This window comes from Nematolebias whitei, chromosome 18, assembly GCF_014905685.2.
Source record: "Nematolebias whitei isolate Nwh7 chromosome 18, NemWhi1, whole genome shotgun sequence".
Classification (NCBI taxonomy): Eukaryota; Metazoa; Chordata; class Actinopteri; order Cyprinodontiformes; family Rivulidae; genus Nematolebias; species Nematolebias whitei.
In genome coordinates this window covers 17,829,250-17,851,474 of record NC_056515.1, presented here as the reverse complement: position 1 = coordinate 17,851,474, position 22,225 = coordinate 17,829,250, and the positions used below count along the sequence as shown (strand labels likewise).

Below are 22,225 nucleotides of genomic sequence, written 5' to 3'. Positions count from 1 at the left end.
ATATATATATATATATATATATATATATATATATATATATACATATACTGTATCTATGTTGTGTTTGTTACAAATGCACTTTTTAAACTGAGTTAACTTTACAGATGAACAGCATGAATATCTAAATAACAAAAGTTAACCATTGACCCGGAGAGGTTTGTATTAATTCTGTAGCTGGTTCTCCTCAGGCACAACAATGAGAAGACCTTTCTGATCTGGATTAATGAGGAAGATCACACCAGAGTCATCTCCATGGAGAAGGGTGGCAACATGAAGAGAGTGTTCGAGAGATTCTGTAACGGTCTCAAACAGGTATCTTCAGTCTGTGCTGCAGGAATACAAGGGTGTGTGTGTGTGTGTGTGTGTGTGTGGGGGGGGGGGGGGGTAGTTATTTTCATTGTGAAACAAAAGGGTTTAGGTATCCAGACATAAAACAAAGTATTAGTTTTTTGCTAGGCTATAAAATTATTCATATCTAACTGCTGGTGTACAAAAGGCCAAAATGAAAGAGCTGTGTGAGAAAACTATGATCCAGTAGAACCTCCTGAGCAGTAATAACTCTCACTCTGGTTTTCTGTCTGACTTCATCAGTCTCAGGTCATGGAGGAAGGAAATGGATCATCTCACCTGAAAAAATATGTATTGCATATAATGCACATTGTTAGGTTTTTTATTTATTTAATATATGAATATGTTGTTTCCTTGAAAATTTTTCATTCATTCAACCCTTATTTATGCAGTTTATTCTCAGTGAGCCTCGAGGACTCATTTACAAGAGAGACCTGATTTCAATTAACAGTGATGATAACAGTGGACAATCATAAAAGAAAGCTTATACATTGAAAAAATTAATAAATGGAAGAAAATCCTTAAAAAAAAAAAAAAAAAAACAGCTAAATCGATGTAGAAAACTAAAAACAGGAACATGTCTGCGTTGGTTTTTGCCAGGAACTTAACAAATGTTAAGAAGCCATTTATAGAGGTCAAGGTCGAGAGCTTCAGGTCTTTTTGTAAGGTATTCCAGGAAACAGGAGCGGAGTAGGAGAAGGCCCTTTTGTCTAGTTCAGTCCTCACATAGGGAACACTGCAGGTAATAATGTCCTGAGAGCGCACGCTGTAGCTGCACTCACGCAAAGACATATAGAAGATGTAAGGCAACAGTGATTCCAGTCAACCAGTTTATTAGTGAGTGCAGCATGACAGACAGCGTACAGCATCTGCAGGGTGCTTGTAGGAGCGTTCATGTAAATAATGTCACCGTAACCAATGGAGGGAAGGATAGTTGCAGTTACAAGGTGTTTCCTAGCATTCAGAGTTAAACAGGATCTGTTTCTGAAAAAGAAACCCAGTTTAACTTTCAGTTTCCTTACCAAGTTTTCCACGTGGAGCTTAAGAGAAAAAGGAATCCGCCAAGATACCCAAATATTTATAGGAATCAACAAACTCAATAGGAACATCATTCAAAGATAAACTCTTCAATTTTTTTAAATTAATTAATTAAAAAAATAACAGGTCTCTCTTGTGAATGAGTCCTCGAGGCTCAATGGGAACTAACCTGTATAAATAAAGGTTGAATGACAAAAATCAGAAGAACTGCTGGGACCGACTTCCTGTTTGAAAACAACATCCCTCTGGTTTTATCCGCGTTCAGCACCAGTTTGAGACCGAACAAATCTGACTGGATGATGCTGAATGCAGACTGTAAAAGATGGAAAACTTTAGCTGTTTTAGCTCGACAGTATTTAAGTATTTGCTTGTTTTGTACAACAGGTGGAACATCTGATCCAGGAGAGAGGCTGGGAGTTCATGTGGAACGAACGGCTGGGCTACATCCTCACGTGTCCCTCCAACCTGGGCACTGGACTCAGGGCAGGCGTGCACGTGCGCCTGCCGAAACTCAGCAAGGTGACACACTTTCATGGATAGAGTTTTGAATGCAAATGGCTGTTTTTTTGTTTTTTTTAGCATCCGTTTTCCAGACTCGTGAGAATATTAAGGAGAATAAAATGAGAATAAAGCAGTGATTCATGCGTTTAAACTCACTTCAGGTTTGTCTGATGTAATTTTACTGTACATATGGCTCCTGAGCAAAAATATTGGTGGGGTCAGACATTAATTTCCAGAAAATTTTCCCAAATTGTGATATGTTGCTTTATGGAAGCCCATTTCCGCCACAAATGAAAAAATAAAAGCCCAATAGGAAGTCATAATTTCGACTTGTAAAGTCATAATTTTGACTTTTATGGTCATAATTACGAGAATAAAAGTCATACTTTGAGTATTAAAATCATAATCTACCTTTCATTTTATATTTAATATTTTGTTGTTGTTACATATGTTGATTATGTTGATTGTTATGTATTTATAAAATGAATAAATAAATAAATAAAATAAATAAATAATTATGAGAATAAAAGTAATAATTTTGAGTTTTAAAGTCACAATTATGAGAATAAAAGTCATAATTATGAGTTTAAAACTCAATTATGACTTCCTGTTGGGCTTTTGCTTCATAGCAGAAATGGGCTTCGATACTAAATGCTATATTACATACCTTTACTTAAAAGAATTGATGTTTGAAGGCAGAGGGACATGCACTGAATGAATGAATCCATGTGCTATGCAGAAAAACTGCCGGTGTCTGACAGGAAGTTGCAGTCATGGTGTTCGTTCGGCAAGGGACGAACTTCAAAATTAAATTAGATGGGTGTCTTCCTGCCTGGCTGTGGCTGCAGTCTGGTGCTTGGCTGGGGTTCTGGGCTGTGGGGGGGGGGGGGGGGGGGGGGGGGGGGGGGCGGGCTTTTGCTCGGATGGCTCTGCACTGCTGGCCCGGGGGTGTCTGGGCGTGTTAGGCATGTGCTCTCCCTTGCATGGGGTGCTCTCATTGTGGGTGTTGCTGTGGTGGACTGGTCGGTCCTTTTGTGGGGGTGCGCTCTCGGTCATCGTGGTGCGCTGTCTGCGGCTGTTCGGGCACTCCTGGCTGATTGTCGCTGCTGGAGTTTGGTGGCTTCTTTGGTCGGGGGGCTGGGTGTTGAGCTGGAGATCGGGTTGGGGGTCTGGACGATCTCAGGGGGGCTTGGGTCGCTGGCCCGGGTTCTGGTCAGGCCTCAGGGCTATGTGCCGGTCCGTGGCCTGGGTCCCTGGTGGTGCGGCTGCCTCCTGCTCCTAGATGGATGCACTGGAGCCTCCCTCCCCTGGTGGATCTCGGAGAATGGTGGTGCCTGTTGGGGTCAGTGGGGGAGCTGGCCCCCTGGGAGGGCATTGCCACCTCAGTTGTTCCTCCCCATCCCGACGTCTTCCTCCACCCACTCCATCACACCACCACTCAAGCAGGGCCTTGGGGTTCAGGTGCACTACTGAGCTGCGGGGAGGATCCTCCATCTCCGTGGTTCGTGGAGACCTGGACTCCAATTTTATTAAACAACCTAGACACTCGCATATAACATTCTCACGACACATGCATATATAGGGTCTGGAGTGGGCACATGGTGGCATATAGGGGGTGGGATGTGTAATCATTCTCACGTCCGGGACCGGTGCCCACTCTCATATGTAGCATGGAGACATTTAGGGTTCTGGGCAAGGGTTGGGGGGGGGCGAACGGGCACTGCCTGCCACTGCCTGGAGGTCGGCTGTGGTTGTGTGTGTGTGTGGTCGTTGGTAGTGCGTGGCGGCGGTCGGGGGCGTGGCTTCACTTTGACGGAGTGCTGGCTGGTCGGCCTGATGTGACATTCACGGTGCGGGATGATGTGTGTGTGTGTGTGGGGGGGGGGGGGGCATGGGTGGCATGCCGGGGCTTCTCCGGGCCTGTGGTGTGGGGCTTTAGGGATGCAATGGTGTGCTGGGCCGGCCTTCCTCGGCTGCTGCTCCCTGCTGCTCTGGCCCCGGCCTGGGGCCGACTTGCGGTCACTGTTGGGCAGGTGGGGCACAAGGACAGTCCGACAGAGGCTCCGTCTGGCTGTCTCTGTGTGCCTGTTCGTCTCAGGTTGGGTTTTAGGTGGTCCCCTCTCTTGGACCAGTTTTGGCCCCCCATTTGGTGGGTCGTGCTCCCTTCCGGTGGTGGGCCCCCCTGCCGCCGGTGCATTGGCGGCTCTCAGCAGCTGGGGCTGGGTGGTGGGGTGTGTGCGGGCCCGCCCTGGTGGCTGCCTGCGGGGGCCTGGGTGCCCTGGCTCTGTCGGGCCTCTGTTGGGGGGTGGTATGACCTCGGGGCTTGGTGTCCATGGCCGGATCCACTCTGGAGGGGCGGGTTGCCGGCGGGGCGTGTGGATTCGTCGCTGCAGCCTCCTGGGGGTTTCTGCCTTGTGGTTGCTGGGGATCGCCCGGGGCTTCCCTTTGCTTCTCTCTCTGGGGGGTGCGGGTGTCCCTGTTGGGGGACTACCAGAGTTCCGGGCTTGGGGGCCGCTGTGTGTCTGTGGTTCCGGTCTTCCCTGTGTTACCTTCTGTCCTGTGGGGACGGGTTTATAGGTCCCCACATCCACTTTTAAACATTTTTATGGAGAAACCTTATAGTGACAACATGCTCACACAGGTGTTTAGATTCAGGTGTTTATCAGATACACACTCAGTTGGGTTGTGGAGGCCACTAAATATATCTTGTATTACCATGTACTGTATAAAATACTTTCTAATGATATAAGTATCATTATATATGTTGTTTGTTGTTGTGGTTTCTCTGTTTTGTCTTGTTTTTTCTCTTTCTGCAGGTCTACAGGCAGACTTCAATGATGTTGATTTGTGTTCTCTTCATCCCTCTCTCTCTCCTCTATTCCTATCTCCTTCTTTACATTTTGACTCTTCTCTCACTTTTCTGCTTTGTTTTCCGTCCCCATGTCCATTACATCTGAAACAAGCCCAAAGCATATTCTAATAAATTTAATTTATATATCAAGCAGAGCATTAAGGTCAGCCATAATACTCTGCTTGTGAAAGTAAATCTGTTGGGCATCACTTTGACACTCAGACAATAATTCTAAGTGTCACAATGCTGGACAGGACAAGGGAAAAAATAAATAAATAATAAAATGAAATTAGAAAAGTCAAAATTGTGTCTTTTATTCTTGTAATTATGACTTTAAAAGTCAAAATTATGATTTTAAAAGTCAAAATTATGATTTTATTCCCATAATTATGACTTTAAAACTCAAAATTATGACTTCCTGTTGGGCTTTTATTTTTTCTTTCATGACGGAAATGGGCTTCCATATTGCTTAGTATTTTTGTGTGTGTGTGCATCTATAAAGTCTTTGCCTTTGTCTGCATTTGTAAATTTGGAGTCAATCTGATTCCAGACAGATTACGCAGCTTAACAAACCTAAATGCTTCTATAAATCAGTTAATTTTATAAATATTAAGCTACAATTTGATGTGGTTGCAGCTGAGCGTGGTTACCAACACATAATCTGAGCACTCAGAGATCGTGTGAACTATTTTCAGCAGTTATTTTTAGGTTTGACTAAATTGGCTATAACTGTCTTTTCTCAACGTATGTTGATTTTAGTTTAAAACCAAAAAAGCAGCAAATATGCTTTCCTTGATCAAATATGTTTTTCTGATTCTAGTGTGTCCCAAATTGCTTTGCAGGACCCACGTTTTTCTAAAATCCTGGACAACCTGCGGCTGCAGAAGCGAGGCACAGGTGGAGTCGACACGGCTGCCACCGGAGACACCTTTGACATTTCCAACCTCGACCGTTTGGGTAAATCTGAGGTGAGACTCCATCTTTCTTTTCAGGTTTGTGTTGAGCCCAGTCAGAGCTGGCGCTTTGCAGCAGAGTGACCTTTGGTGTCTCCGTTCAGGTGGAGCTCGTCCAGCTGGTGGTGGATGGGGTCAACTACCTGATCGAGTGTGAGAAGAAGCTGGAGAAGGGTCAAGACATCAAAGTCCCAGCTCCCATTGTTCAGTTTAGGAAGTGAGCACTTCACCTGCTCCCAGACTGAGCCTGATGACAAGAACAGAGCAAGGCCTCAGCGTGACGACACAGGAAGCTGCTGGCTCTCTCAAAGGTTGCAAATCTTCAGGGTGAAATGATCTCAGACATGACCTGCAGAAAGTTCTACCTCAAGTTAAATGTAACCCTGACCTTAATAAACCATTTCAAAATATTTCATCTGATCTCCTTCACTTTGTATTACTTTGTAAGTACTTGGACAGAGGACCCAACTTTTTTTTTTTTTTTTTTAGTTTATTGAATGTATACTGTTTCAGTTTGTATCTAAATAAAGAGTGTGAATGTTAGGAATACTGTATCAACTTTCCAAAACAACAAACGGGTATTCCACAAGGTTCCAGTTTTGGACCACCACTTTTTTTTTTTCTTCTAAAAAAAAACAAACAAAACAAAAACAAAACAAAACAAAAAAAAATCTAATAAATCAACTAAAAGTTGTAAGATCAGTCCCAAATGTATTCAGGTGAGCTTAAAAAATGTGACCCATGCTGGCAAATCAAGACAGAATGATCACATGCTGCACTGAAAATAAACACAAACATAGATTCTTGTTAATTGAGATTTGTGTAAAAATTAGTCCATAAAGACACCATTTAGCAATCTGGGCAATCAAAATAGCAGATAATCTTTGTAATCTATGTTTAAATTGGAGTTTTCTGACTGGTATGTACACTAGAGGCCACCGTAGTCTGCCTTCAGGCCCAGGCCTCTCTTGCAAAAGAGATCTGTGAACTCAATGGGATTTGCATGGTTAAATAAAAGTTAATAAATAAATAATACTAATAATACTGTCTAACCTTTCCTTTAAAATTGATCCATGTTCTCTGCCAGCTGTTGAAGTACTGGATGATCCCTTTATTTAATGTTTGGCACATTGTCAAGCAGGAGCATATCCTTTTATAACCCTAGCTTGATGTCCAATCTGCCAAGTTTCAACAAACGTTTCATTTCAACATGGTGAAATAGAAAATAACTCAATAGTGCAAACTTCCTCATTGTGACTCATTTTGCCAGCACAGGTCACAAGTGTGTGTAACTGGTCTTAATTTCTAATTATACAATAAAACGCTGAATGTGCTTAACAATCAGACAGAAAGTTGGTAAAGTTTTCAATGTTATTAAAATAACCACTCATTCTAAATTCAAGGCTCATAATTAAGTTAATGTCAAAAACAGTTTAAACCTATTTTGTGTTAATTTCATAAAATTATGTAAAAACTGCCCAGTTTTACTTGTATGTTTTCATCCGGTCCCAACTTTCCTACTGCTGAGATGTTTGGGGCCGATCTGCTTTAAAACCTGTCATCTTGTTTTACAAATAAGTGGCATCTGAAAATCCAAATGTGAATTAAAGGTTACTTTAAAGGTTTTATGCATTTTTAATTTTACAAAACTGACTTTTAAACATCTTAACAGCCTTGTTCCTGAAAAGAGAAACTAATTTTAAAGCCAGCAGTAAAGGAGCTCCAACAGGAGGTACAAACTTTAGTTTGCAAGCATCAATAATCCTTACCCAACACTAGGACCAGGTTTGCAACGCAGCCATTGGCTGAACAACCTGAGCACTAAGCTACGCTAACGGTTTCCTTGTTTTCTGGCAAACTGAATAATGTACAGTAAGTATTTTTACTACTACTCCAGAACTACAGTTGAAACCAGATATTTACATACAGCAAAGGTTAAAGGTGGGCCTATGATCGGAAGGTCGCCGGGTCGATTCCCCAGATTGACGGTATCAAAGGTGGGTGGGAAAGGTGAAACACCCACACCTGCCTCCACCTCATTTTCCCCACTCTGGACCCTTGAGCAAGGCCCTTAACCTCCACCATCTACTCCCCCAGGTGCCCTAGATGGCAGCTCTCTGCTCCACAGAGGGCTGTGGTAGCTCGGTGGTCTGCTGCGTCAGGAGGGGCATCCGGCGTAAAAACAACTGCCAAGTCTTCGTGTGGAAGGGAGCAGCCGAAAGAAGACGACGTCGAGTTAAAAGAAACATTTTTACTGTCTGACGAGAAATCAAAGTACTTCCTGTTTCAGGTCTGTTATGATTCCTAAAATTATTTCCATTTGTTAAATACTTTAAAAAAAATGTAACACACCCAAGATTATTTTTCCTTAGAACTCTTTGGGAAAGCCCAGATGATGATGATGTCATGGCTTTGGAAGCTTTAGATTGTTTAGTAGAAAACATCTGGACACACCCGTGAACTGCTTCTTTGTGTAAAATCAAGGGACAATCTACAGCAATCAGCCAAGAACGCCCTGCCGCTCGGGAAGGAGACGGGTCCGTGTTCCTGAGATCATCAACCTGAAAACTGAAGAGCTCATGAAGATGCAGCTTGTAGGCAATGTCAACTTACAACGTTGAAGAAAGTAATTTACTTTCCTGATTAACTGAAAGGTTTAGTTTAAGGTTAAACAATGAAAAAAAAAAAAGGTTATAAGTTGTGTATGGTAACATCTGGTTTCATCTGAAAACTGTTTTCAAATAAAATCACAAACCGTTGATAAACCGTATCCTTTTCTACATGCACATGAAGCTTACAGCTCTTCTGACAGTTTCCACTGTGAGGCCGACTGAGGTGGAACGTTTTTTTATTATTTAGAACAAATCTTTTCTTAAAACCACAAACTAATGATTTAAATTGAACATTGTATTTTCAATCACTTCTGTTTACATGTGGGTTTATCAGTAACAAAGTGTATTGAAACCATTTCACAGAATTTGGTGCTTCAAAAGAAAATGTGAAAAGATAAACAGCATTAGATGCTCTTACCTGCAACTATAAAAACCTGTAAACAGAACAGCATCAGCTAATGATTAAACCGAGAGAACATTCAACATTTAGTTCATCTGAAAGCACTTTTATTGTCCAGAATGCCACCTCTGATAATTTTCTTATTTTTCCTAAAAAGAAATCAGTAGAAAGAAGTGGAAAAACAACCAAAAGGTGACACCTAGAGGCCAAACCTGAACACTCCCAACAAGTCCTGATTGTTGTTTTCTTTTGGCAAAGTGAAACAGAAACACAAACCTCTGTTAAACATTGATTGAAGAGTACTAAACATTGCATGTACACAAGAACAGGGCCTTTCTGTGAATCGGGGATAAGAACGGGGCCTTTATAACCAGGAAACAGACAGGAGGCTGACAGGGCATGTCAAACATGTGTCGTCAGTCTATGGGACGCTTTTCACTGTGTTTCTTAGTGAACTCCTCGGCGTTCTTCATAAATTTTAGTCGGTCTTTGGTGTATTCCTCTGCCAGGTCCGCCCTCAGCGGGTGGTCTGGCTGAGGAGAACTTACCAGAGCAATGAGACACTGAATCACTGCGGGAGAGGAGAAACCAAACAAGGGCTTAGACACAGCGTTCGAAGCAGTCCACAGTAAAGAGCAGCTTCAGCTCGCTCACCTTGGGAAGTTCTAGTGGCTGGCTTCCAGTTCTCCACACTGATGATGGGCAGGCACACCTGGCCCTTCTCGTCGATGTTGGGATGGTAGATCTTTGTCTTGAAGGTGATCTTTGGGGGCTTGAAGGGGTACTCTGCAGGGAAGACGATCTCGATCCGAAACGCTCCTTTGTCATATGGAGCAGCGTCCTGAACAGAGACGGGAGTGTGAGCATCTACAGAGCTCCACCTCTACAGCTCTGTGATCTATTTAACGGCAGAGTGCGCATTGAAGGTGATCACAGAGCAGACTGGTGAACTGTGGCAGACGAAAAGGACTTTTAACTGATGCAAGCAGAATCTCACAATGGTGCAAATCAAACATATCCTGAGCCAACGGGAGTCTTTGCTTTCTCCTGTTATCACCATCATCTGCTGTAAATTAAACTGCCACCTACGATCTTATTACCTTTCAAGCAAAAGTGAAAGTCAAAGAGCTTCGGGAACAAACAGAGGGGTAGAACGAGTTCCGCCGTTCAGTACTTACAGGAACGATGAGGCCTTGCCAGTTTAAAAGGTTTGACTCGTCCACTTGAATGTTGCGGAAATACTTCGTTTCAGATTTGCGGATGTCCTCGAGCTCCTGCAACAAAACGTGGGTTATTTGGAGTTCTTGTTCATTCATGGTGACGTGAACCCTGCAGCCTTGCTTGGATCGTTTCACTGAACTGTGCTTTAGAAGACAAAACAAGTCTTCACATGGTTTTTTCTACACCGTTCTTTTAAAGTATATTTTCAGACATCTTGTTGTACGTTTATAAAAGTCTACTCAACAGAAATATCAAACGATTTAAGCCTTTTTCTGCTCCACTACCAGAACTTACATCTTGTTTTATTCACTCCCATCACTCCCATCAAACCTGTACAAACAAAAGTGTTCCTATTTCTACACGAGTCTGTTCTTTATTTGGACAAAAACCACTTTGCAACGCACTTTGGCACGTTAAGGCACATAGTTGAAGTGATAAAACTTGGGCCAGTTTGTCACATATTTAACCTCCTGAGACCTGAGCTCTGGTTTGCGATGCACTTTTCACATCTCCTAGATATTTGTGATTAGATGGACCTGATATATGCATAAATAAAGCTTCCTCTTTGAACAGGAAATTATATTTTATTACATGGTTATGACATATTTTGTAAAAAAAAAAAAAAGTCTTCAGATGGGGACAATGGGCTTATTTTACAGCATAACACAACATGACTTAAAGTATAAAACACTATTGAACAGAGTGAAGTATAAGGTACAGCAAAGACAAACTGTAACGTCCCCATATGTGGACGCAGGGTCTCAGGAGCTTAAATGTGACTTACTGAATTTTAAAGTAAAAACTGAGATCTTAATTTACCTCAGCTTTTATTATGTTGTATTCAAGGGTCAACTTTATCCCACCGACTTGCCATACTTTTCCTGAATCCCTTATTTTAAAGATGTACTTGTGAAATGCTTGGGAAAGTACACCGTTTAAATTTTGTTTTCTGGTGGGCTTGAGTGTATATTATAACTCATACTGACAAATATTGACAATTTACTAAAGCTACTTTTTCTATTATTGTTTTGAAAATCAAAAGTTGTTTTTTTTGCCACTTTTGGCCAAAGCTACAAGGACCCACTGCAGAGGGGCCGATGTGGCCGATGTGGCCCAAGAGCCACGTCCGCTCGGGCTGATCAGCGTCCAGCAGTTTCTTGTTCTTCTCTGCATTCACCTGAAACTGTAAAACCAGATTTCTGGGGAGATTTGTGACGTGGTGACAAACGTTTTCGCAAGGGAATTTCCTGAAGGCAGAAGCTTTGGAATGTTCAGCTGAACAATAAATCAAAACTGGACGTGTGGAGACGAAAGTGAAACTATGAGATGAGAAGACCTTTGACAGGCATCAGGACACTTCAGAAAAACATGAAACTTGGGTCGTGAATACATTAAAAATCCACTGATCTATACAACCGTTTAAAATGTGACCAGCAACTATTTCGTTCTGTGCGACCCTCTGAAATACACGAGTCAAAATCAAGGCCTGGGGGCCGAATGTGGCCCTCATTGACATCTTATCTGGCCCCCCCAAGATGACATTTTAAATGTAAAATACTTATATCACTTTTATTTTTCAGTCATCTTTGATTATGATGTCAAAAGTGCATCAAATTTTTGCTGAGGAACCTGCAACTAAGAAAAGATGTTGGGTCTCCAACTTGAGTTAATGCAGATTCTGAAACTGGCCCCCCGTTTGTAAGAGAGTTTGACACCCCTGCTCCAAAACAACCTTTGTTTAAATTTTCTCCAACAAACGTCCACAACCTAAAACACACGGATCAGACAGAACCTATAAATGTTCAAACATTTTATCATCACTTCATGTTCACACGAGTCCCTGAGGCTCAATGGGAACTAACCAGTATAAATAAAGGTTGAACGAATGACACTAAAAACATTCCTGTCACCTCCCAGTGCTCCTGGTGTTTGCTTTAACAAAACAGAAAGTAAAGAATCGGATTAACCTCTGAATTATTTTAACAATTTGACTGACTGAAAGCAAACAGGTTTAGTTCATTTAGTCCTTCTACTAAAGAAACCCACTGTTCTGATACAGATGAACAAAAAGACTAAACCTAATCCTGTCAGTGAATATTGTTCTAAAAAGCAACTTAAACATTACATAAGTGTGTAACATCACCTGTCTCTATGAAAGAAAGGTAATCATGTAATGTCTGTACTTTTGTGTGCATGTTAGCAAAAGAAGTCATGGATCACAGCGTAGATTTTGATCAAACTCTCAGAAATGAATCACTGGATGCTCATCTACAACGGATTAACTTTTGGAGTCACCTTGATTCAATATGGCCACCAAGGCTAGTCGACTTTAGAGAAAACATTTCTGACAGACATTTTTACAGATAATGAGCTGCACATACTCAGAGTGCCAATCAATCAAGATTATTGTTTAAATGTTCAGCAGACAAGGCGGTGGGTGATAGGCATTCATTCAAAGCCAGTTAGATTTTACATCAACTTCCTTTTACTATGACAATTAAGCCACACATATTTGAGGATTTTAAGTATATAAAGACTTAAAAACTGTCCTAATCAGCTAGTACTTCCTAATATTTGGTATAATATGTAATAACACATACCAAATGTTTATTACATTTACCTGTGTTTATTAAAATAGCTGTCAATGTTCAGACTTTAACCACATATGGCCTCATGGTTTAGTTTCATTTTTGAAGATTTTTGTTTAGTTTTTAATTTGTTCCCTCCACCTTTCAGAATTAAACATGACCCCATGTAAACATGATGAAAGATTATTTTAGTAAACAAATGCTCACATTTTTACAACAAATGGCACGCTTGTTTAAATGCCCGGCTCACTGTTTAATCAGAGTGGTTAGGATTACGGAGGAATTAATCGGTTCCTTGAGTTTGTGTTTGAAAAGCCTGGAGGGGATTGATCAGCTAATCGTGGCAGCTATCGATGATTATTAATTTGCCGGCTCAGCCGAGACGTGACGTCACTGCTCCGCGGCCGGTCTCCATGTTCTCCCCACAGCTGGGCGTCTTCACACGGACACGGCGGCTCCAACAATCCGCCGGCTTCACCGAGCTCACTCTTTCACTACCGGCATGATGTTTTAAAGTACCGAACCACGGAACCCGGGCCTTTCTCTACATCCTCCTCCAACTCATTGCGCCTCGGTCACCGTCAGTCTGGCGTCATTCTCCTTTCATTTTGTCCGAGACATGAGCGACAAACAGCCGGCCGCTTTCTTCGGCTCAGCGGCCGTGCAGCTCAACAAACCGAGTGGAAACAAGTCGCGCACACTCCCTGAAAGTGTTACGGAAAAATTAGTTCTAAATTATTTGTATTTACCTTGCCTAGTCTCCTAGTCGAAGTCATTGTGTTGCCGACTACGTCGTCTTCTTCCTGTTTCTTTCCCTGACTCTGTCCTCGACTACTTCTTTGGAGTTTGTTTTAAAGTGGACCGAGTAGGCAGCGCCCCACTCCGGCAGCACAGCGCCCCCTACCGGCGGGGAAGACCCAGAACCGCACAACGTGAAGGAAAATGAAACAGAAAACATGGATTATCAAACACACTCATGCTATTGAGCGTGTCTTACAAAATATATATCTTAAGCTCTAGAAAATTAATCTTTATTTATATAAAACCGATTAACTTTTGGAGTCAATCTAGGTGGCTGCCACTGCTGACTAAACTAGTGAAACACAAACATGGCAGTAACTCAGTATACAGGTATGACTAAAAAAGTTAAATCTGGTCCTCTGGACATAAAAAAAAAAAAAAAAAAAAAAATTGTAGAAACGTTTCGTCTCTCATCCGAAAGACTTCTTCAGTCTGAGGTGCTGTATTCAGCTCAGTCTTATAAATAGCACCTTCTCAGAGTGGATCAACCAGTTTGCTGCTGACAACCAAAATCAGCTGCTCACATGATCAAGGATGGATCATTAGCACACTGATGGCTGTTTACTATTCACAGGAGGTTGAGTGATACTAGCAATCACAGCATTGTAAGAGGGGGACAGTTGAACCAGGAGGCCTCCACCCCTGTTTAATGATGGACAATTTCTTTTCACAAAGATGGCCTCCTTTACTCCTCTCTCAAACCATCGTTCCTCTCTGTCCAGGATGTGAACATCTTCATCCCTGAAAGAGTGACCGCTGGCCTGGAGATGAGTGTAGACCTCAGAATCCTGGCCTGATGATGTTGATCTTCTATCCTGGTCCATCCTTTTGGCCAGCGGTTGTTTAGTTTCCCCGATGTAAGACTGATCACCCTCCTGACACTGAACAGCATACACAACATTGCTCTGTTTGTGCCGGGGGACTGGATCTTTGGGATGAACCAGTCTTTGCCGTAATGTATTTTGGGGTTTAAAAGCCACTGGGACGTTGTGTTTAGAAAATAAACATCTCAGTTTCTCTGATACTCCCTCAACATACGGAATGACCACTGGTCTGGCTCTGGGTTCCTCCTTTTCACCTGAAAAGAGCCTGGCTCTGCTGGAGGTTTCTTCCTTTTAAAAGGGAGTTTTTTCTTTCCACTGTTGCTATTGTGCTTTCTCAGGATGTTAGATTGCGATGAAGTGAAGATTCAATATGTCTGCTGCTTCCTTAGATAGAGAACTTTACTAATTGGCTTTTCTATGTACAGTACGTGAATGTTCCTGTAAAGTGCCCTGAGACAACGTTGTTGTGATTTGGTGCTATATAAATTGAACTGAATTGAACATATTTGCTTTCATGTTTCAATTGATCATATCAAATGTTTAAAATCCATCCATTCATTATATTTTACCCGCTTCTTCCATTTTGGGTCACGGGGGTTGCCGGTGCTCATGTCCAGCAATCACTGTGCGAGGGGCGGGGTACACCCTGGACGGGTCGCAAGTATGTTTAAAATCCCCTATAGAAACTAAGGTGGAGAGCTTCAGTTCTTGTTGCAAAATGTTCCAGAATACAGGAACAGAGTAAGAAAAGGCCTTTTTTGCCAAGTTCACTCTGCATTTCTGTATATCTACTAATTAACTTTTACAAATGATTCCATTCAAGATGGCCACCACAGTTAATCAAAAGTGGTAGTAGCTGAGATCCTCAGCACATGCTCTGAGCGATTATTACCATCAAGCTGCAGACCGGACCTGCTAACAAGACCTGCCAAGCTGCTATCAAGACCACGCCACTAACAGAACAGTAAAAAAACAAAAACAAAACAGCTGCCAGGAAAAAGACAAAGATGGAGGTGAAAAAAAAATAGATATAGGGATGTAGTTAGAGAGGACATGGAGGTAGTTAGAGTGAGGACAGAGGATGCAGCTGACAGAGATGGAGGACGACGACTCACTGTGGAGACCCCTGAAGACGGAAAAGCCGAAAGAAAAAGGATTGTTTTTTTTTTTTGGCTATTATTTAATTCTAATCTGAGTAATATAACTTTTTTTTTTTCACGGGAGAAATGCTAAAATTTACATGTCTGAATGGAATTGAGATAGATGTGCTTTTATTATGTGCTTCAACGGCTTACCATAAATCGCTTCGCCTGATTACTTCAAGTTCAGCTCGGTCTTTTCAAGTTTATAAAGTTGCCTCCCTTCTTACTCGAATACTTCGTCATAGAAATGAATGGTTGAAACCTGGGATGCTCCAGAGCAGGTTTTGCATCTTTCGTGTCTTATTTTGGGCTTTTTGTTTAGTTTATATTTGACCAATTTTTACTTTTACTATCACATATAATTTCTAACGTATTGCCTATTATTATTGTTCTGTGTTTGGGTAAAATAAACATGCTTGCCTTACAGAAATACAACACCAGCACACAGATATTTCTCCAGGAGTTTAGTCCTCGGAATAACTTGGTTTCAGAGCGGCTTCCAGCCTGAAGCAGGAGCGACGGATCCTGTGACCTGACCGCCAACGCTCTCTCCAAGATGGCCGCCTGAGTGAAGAATTTACACTTCTCAAGTGAAACTAATCCAGCAGCTAGCTGCCCGAACAACTTCTGCTGAGTGCGTGGAGGATGATACGACGACACGGGCGACGTTTGCGCCTGTTTTGAACCGGAACATGGACTAAATCCGTTCAGGTAGGGAAAATTACCCACAAACCAGGTTTTTCTACGGGGGGAGTTAGCAACATTAGCCTGCTAGCACTAAGCACGCTAACTTTAGCTACAGCTTCTTTAACTTAACAAGGAGATGTGCGTTTAAACTAGTTGTCTGCAGAGGGTCGTACAGTTTTTACACCCATGAAGTGGTTGATATTGTGGTGAAATGACGCTAATTGTACCTGTAGGTTTAAACATGAGTTGTTCACTTGTTTGGTGATTGAAAATAAATCTGCTCGTCTTTGTCGCGCCCCCAAATTAAGCGTAATTATTTTTTTCCTACGAAGAAACAAGAAAAAGAGGAATGAAACTAGGATATAGCAGGTGTTAAATAATGTCTGTGAGTAGTCAGATTATGTGACATCACTTGCAAACCTTTAACGTGTGTGTACTGGTTATTTTCCATCGTAACGGTTGCTCTGAAGTGCAACACACAGCTGGAGGAGGATGTAAACAATAATGCAACATTTCACAAAGCACAACACGAAGCGCCATGTTTGATGAGAGTGCATTTCAAACAACACAATCCAAATGCATAAAGCTTTTTAAAACGTTTCACATAGCTTGTCACAATACTACAAAACCAGAAACACATCTTTAGGGTGCTAGTTAAATCTTTTTCTTTATCGTTTAATACCCCACCTCCTACTTTAATGCATTTAATTTATATTAAGTCATTAATCTCAGTGTGTATGAATATGCTTCTTATTGACCACTGACATAAATATGCTATTCCAAGAATAAGTAGATATTCAAAACTGATTGACCAAACTGCAAAAAGTACCAGTCAGTAAAATAACAGTAAACTTTACTGTACCTGGAATCTGACTTCTAAAATCTACTTTATCACCTGTTTTAAAGGTAATGTTTGGCCAGTTTGAAGCGAGTTGCTGTGTAAACATAATAAATATCCTACCTGTTTTAGATAGCTTTTTGAATGATCTATTTGCATCTAACAGAACCGATTTGGTCCCACCAGCAGATTGCTCTTATCCTAAAACTACTCCAGTTTTTTAAATGTCACATTGGTTCATGCATATGCTATTTCATGAAACTTTGTCTCTCAGTGCACGGTGGCTCAGTTGGTAGAGTTGTTGCCTCTCAGTGAGAAGGTTGCTGGATCGAATCCCAGCTGGGGGGCCTTTCTGGGTGGAGTTTGCATGTTCTCTCCGTGCATGTGTGGGTTTTCTCCGGGTGCTCGGGTTTCCTCCCACAGATATAACATGCATGTAAACTAAATTGTCTCTAGGTGTGAGTGAGAGAGTGAATGGTTGTTTGTCTCTACGTGTCCCTGTGATGAACTTGAGACCTGTCCAGGTTGTGCCCCCCCCACACACCCACCTCTCGCACTGTGATGGCTAAATATCAGCACCAGTGACCCTTGCAAACCGAAAAGTGAGAAGTGGGTAAAGATAATGGATGGATTGTTTCTGCTGAAATAAACATGTAACACAATCAGCAGTAAAAGTTTAAATATTAGCGTTCACATGATCTGTAATGAAATTTTGAAGCTCAGTCATTCTAAGATGGCAGCAATTCACTATGATCCTGTTGGAGGTGAACTCTTTCTCTGGACTCAAGCTGTTCATGGGAGTTATCTGCAACAGGTTTTGTGTTTATGATCTATAACATTACACAGAAACCCTCTTCAGACTGCTTAGATTATTCATTTGAAAGGAAAAGAAGTCCATGTTGTTGTGGTTAACTGTGGATTTCCTCTTTCGCAGAAATGTTAACTCTTTATTGTAACTAGTTACCAAACCTTTTGTTAGTCAAAGATTTTTAGAATCTTCAGCTGCAGCAAATTGTAATCTAAATAAAAGTCGAGTTTATTCAGACAGATTCAGTCTTTAACCCATACATCACTTTATTTTAACTGTGGCCTTTCTATTACCAAATACTTCCTGTGTTTTAAATGTTTTTCACAGAACTGATCTTTCCTTCTTAAAAACCTGTTTAGTCAGAATCCTGTCGTTTACTTGTGCTATTTATAGAAAGTGTTTAAGCGTTTCCTTCAGTTGTCTAGTTATTTTTGGCCACTTTTAAAGTCGTGCTTCATCAGCATTTGTTGGTTTTATTCTCAGTAAAGAACCTCCTTCCTCATATGTGGACTTTGTTTAGAGGTTGTTTTAGCAAATTGTTAACATTTCTCTGAGTCTTTGTCTTCTAACGTGTGCGGCCAACAATAAAAACCTTCTTCCTTATTGTAAGTTGCTTTTTACTTCTTAATGTCTCTGATGGGAAGCTGTAGGCATCATGACATTACAGGTCTGAATTTTGTGCAAACCGAGCCAAGAAAGTTCTGATGTTGCCCTTGACAAGAACCTGTTTAGTCCGGCTCAGGATGGCAGGTAGTTATAATTTGACCAAACGTTTGAAAAACCTCAAAACATTTCAGGAAAGACGAGAAATGTTATGAACCCTCACATGATTCATGCTCACATGCTTGTTTTGAAACGGGTTTGTCGATGCGGGGTAAACCGCACCACTCGTTTAGATTTTCACTTTAATTAAAAGACTGCATGTGTTCTAAATAAAAGCTATTTTTACACAGGACAAATAAAAAAAAACAATGTTACAATCTAATCTGTGACTTTTAAGTGCAAAGCAAACGTGTTTAAAAACAGTTGAGTCTCAAGTCAAACACTGCAGTAGTTGTGTATTTATTGGTTATTGGATAAGAGGCAAGCCTGATTGATTGGAGCCATCCACTAAACCGCTTTAAAGTGATATTCTGGCAGTTTTTGAAGTGGGTTCCTGTGTGAGTGCCTGGGTTTCTTGAATGGACTCAGTTTGGAGAAATGGTTTTAGTCCAACAGGTCTGACAAGCTAACAGCTACTCCAAATGTAGCTAAGATCGGAGAGGATCGCTGCCGTCTTCGGTGTCAAAATTTCACAGCAGTTGATGCAAACATTTTTTTTTAAATAAAACTTTATAAATCGCCGTCAGTTTTTCATAACACACGGTTATTTTTACCAGCACAAACGCCACCAGCAGCAGCAAGCTGGAGCTCATCTGAGCCATCCAAGGTCACATCTTGCAGGACTTTCTTAATATTTCATCTAAAATAACCATGTAATGTGAAATTATTTGGATATTCTTCAGAATTCAATTCAAAAATACTTTATCAATCCCAAAGGGAAATTATTTGTTGTTGTAACTCGTTATCCTCACGTCATTAAGAGATGTTATAGATACTGATGGCTGTAGGCAGGAAGGATCTCTTGTAAAGGTCCATCCCACAGTGGATCCTGAGAAACTGGCTGCAGGTGCCACCCAGACTCAGCTGGCCTCTCCGTTTGAGAAAGGGTTCTCTGCAGACCAAAGGTGGGCGTTTCTACTTGGTCGGTTCCCCCGGGCTGTAGGACCGCCTGAATGCCGTGCAGAACAACTCCCAGAGCGATGGCCACTCCTCCCAGCAGTTTGCTGAGCTCCTCGTCGCTGCGGACAGCCAACTGTAGGTGCCGAGGGACGATCCTGTCAGTCCTGCTTAGAATAGAGCTGTTTTAAGATGCATCGATCCACTTTGGAAGTGGATCCATTTGAACCATTTCCATACATTCTGTTAAAATTGAAAAATAGACAAGACTTCATCTGGACCTGAATCCAATCTATTTGTGGACCACTAATGTAGAATACTGACCACGTTATGCACCCTGTTTGTTGCATCCCTCATCCGTGCTTCAAACATCTCATCAAACAATTGTTTACACCGCTGCGAGGTGTGCTTGGTACACGGCGCGTTCTCCAACTGTGACCGTTTCCTGACGAAGCGTTTGTAAATTCTTTGTATTTATCAGACTTTTATTTTGTAGCATTGCTGGCATGAATTCTGTTTCCACAGAAAAATGCCTGAACGTGGACGTCATGGTGGGTTAATTAATTTGTCAGTAACTGAACACCGTTGAAACAAGTTGACTTTAATTAATATTTAACCCCAGTGTTTTGTTTGTTTGCAGGTATTTGAGCGATCGAGGGTCTTTTATTGTAGCCCAGCATGGACAGCTTCTTCAAGGCAGCTGTATGTGATCTGGACAAACTGCTCGATGACTTCGAACTCAATTCTGGTAAGATGACTCACAAGATGCACTTTCATTAACGTGATTATGTCAAATTCTTGATTCATGGAGAAGTCTGGTGGTGGTTTTATTTATTAATTTTTTTGGATTACATTTGATAATTCACATGATCACATTTTAACAATACAATTAATTTAAATGATGACAAATGAGTAGGGCTGTTGTAAACGAATATTTTAGTAATCGGGTAATTTATAGATCATTCTGACAATTAATCGATTAGTCCAACGTATGGCTCTGCCATTCACTGAAAAGAAGAGTAATAAAATTATTATTTGTTTGTTTTGTTATTCCTTAATAAGTTTTCAAGTGTACTTCACTGGATATTATAAAATTATGTAATATTGTTAAGTAATCTACACTTTCTGATGACCTGCTGCAATCAAAGTAACATCAGTTGTATTTAATTTATGCTTTTATTTATGTGTGAAGTTTGAGGATGATTTAATTAAAACCCTCTGTCACTGAATTATTTTTAACCATCACATAAAAATCTAAATGCTGTAATAATTTTTTATGGATAAATAAACTGAATGGAATCTTTATGTTAGAAATTGAGAGATACTAAACTAAGATAGATGATGTAAAGTTTGAGTTTGTACATTGAGTTCTGCAGACGGTTTTATTATTTAATCTTGATTGCTGAGCTATAAACAAATGTGACAGTAGTAATAAATGCAGATTAATCACAGTTTTCAGTCATAAACAGCAGTAGCAAGAAGAAAAAAGATTCTACTAACTCGTAAATACATTTACACTAGAAATATTCACCCTAAATATCTCATTTAAGTCAGGATGGAAGTACAGCAATAAATAAATGTGTCAGTCTGTTGCTGCTTTTATTGTTAACAAACTTGCATCAAGTCCTGCAGAGTTTTTGTTCCTCACACAAAGTACAGACTCTGCCAGGTAGCCACTATGATTAGTCAGTAGATTTAACATTAGTAAAAATATGCCTCATTTTACATCTATAACAAGACAGATTATCACACATTTAGGTGAACGTATTTTGCACAGAGAGCATGATACCTGTTAGAGCTGCGGACGAGTTTGATGCTACAGCGGGTGTTTTCTCTTCAGATGCTGCAACATTGACGACGTGATGTTGTGGTTACTTCAGTTCTGCTTTGCAGTGGAAGCATTGAGCTGTGTTGTCTTTTCTGTTTAACCTAAAATGTTCCCAAACTTTTGACAGTTTTTGTTGTTCTCGTGGCTCTTCTTCTACGCAGTCTCCGTTCCCTCCATTGCTACAAACTTAGCACATACGCGTTAGCGGAAGTGCTAGCGGAAGCATTAGCGTTGTGTAACACAAATGTTCTGGCTAGACTACAGTGCTCTGAATAGTTTAACGAAGCTTCGTGGCAGATAAATTTGCCTCAAGGATTTTTTGTAATCGAGGTCCTCGAATGATTCGAGGAATCGTTTCAGCCCTACAAATATGTGATGTTGACACGTGCAAATAGATTCTGGTCTGTTTCAGTTCACAGTTGAAACTTTTTTTAACATCATACACTAAAAAAAATACAAACCGGATTCCAAAAAAGTTGGGACACTAAACAAATTGTGAATAAAAACTGAATGCAATGATGTGGAGATGGCAAATGTCAATATTTTATTCGTAATATAACATAGATGACAGATCTAAAGTTTAATCTGAGTAAATGTAACATTATAAAGGAAAAATATGTTGATTCAAAATGTCACAGTGTCAACAAATCCCAAAAAAGTTGGGACAAGTAGCAATAAGTGTCTGGAAAAAGGAAATTGGGCATATAACGAACAGCTGGAAGACCAATTAACACTAATTAGGTCAATTGACAACATGATTGGTATAAAAAGAGCTTCTCAGAGTGTCAGTGTCTCTCAGAAGCCAAGATGGTAAGAGGATCACCAATTCCACCATTGTTGCGCAGAAAGATAGTGCAGCAATACCAGAATGGTGTTACCCAGCATAAAATAGCAAAGACTTTTAAGTTATCATCATCAACCGTGAAAACATCATCAAAAGATTCAGAGAATCTGGAACAATCACTGTGCGTAAGGGTCAAGGCCGTAAAACTCTACTGGATGCTCGTGATCTCCGGGCCCTTAAACGTCACTGCACCTCAAACAGGAATGCCACTGTCAAGGAAAT

At 41.0% G+C, this 22,225-nt stretch overlaps 2 protein-coding genes across 2 annotated transcripts in view; one reads left to right on the top strand and one right to left on the bottom strand.

Moving 5' to 3' along the window:
• ckmt2a (creatine kinase, mitochondrial 2a (sarcomeric)) overlaps positions 1-6,074 on the top strand; it is an 11,733-nt gene extending 5,659 nt beyond the window's left edge. Inside the window, exons 7-10 of the mRNA XM_037691955.1 lie at positions 189-312; positions 1,771-1,905; positions 5,581-5,706; positions 5,796-6,074. Coding sequence (XP_037547883.1) covers positions 189-312; positions 1,771-1,905; positions 5,581-5,706; positions 5,796-5,912 — 502 coding nt within the window. The 3' untranslated portion in view covers positions 5,913-6,074. The remainder of the gene's footprint in view (positions 1-188; positions 313-1,770; positions 1,906-5,580; positions 5,707-5,795) is intronic.
• A 2,422-nt stretch (positions 6,075-8,496) lies between these two features.
• On the bottom strand, positions 8,497-13,341 carry LOC119425047 (ubiquitin-conjugating enzyme E2 L3). Its single transcript, XM_037692572.1, has 4 exons — positions 13,262-13,341; positions 9,882-9,977; positions 9,358-9,544; positions 8,497-9,274 (listed from the first exon to the last, which is right to left on the bottom strand). The coding sequence occupies exons 1-4, from the start codon at positions 13,286-13,288 to the stop codon at positions 9,120-9,122; spliced, it is 465 nt and encodes a 154-aa protein (XP_037548500.1). The 5' UTR covers positions 13,289-13,341; the 3' UTR covers positions 8,497-9,119.
• Between the last annotated feature and the right edge of the window lie 8,884 nt (positions 13,342-22,225).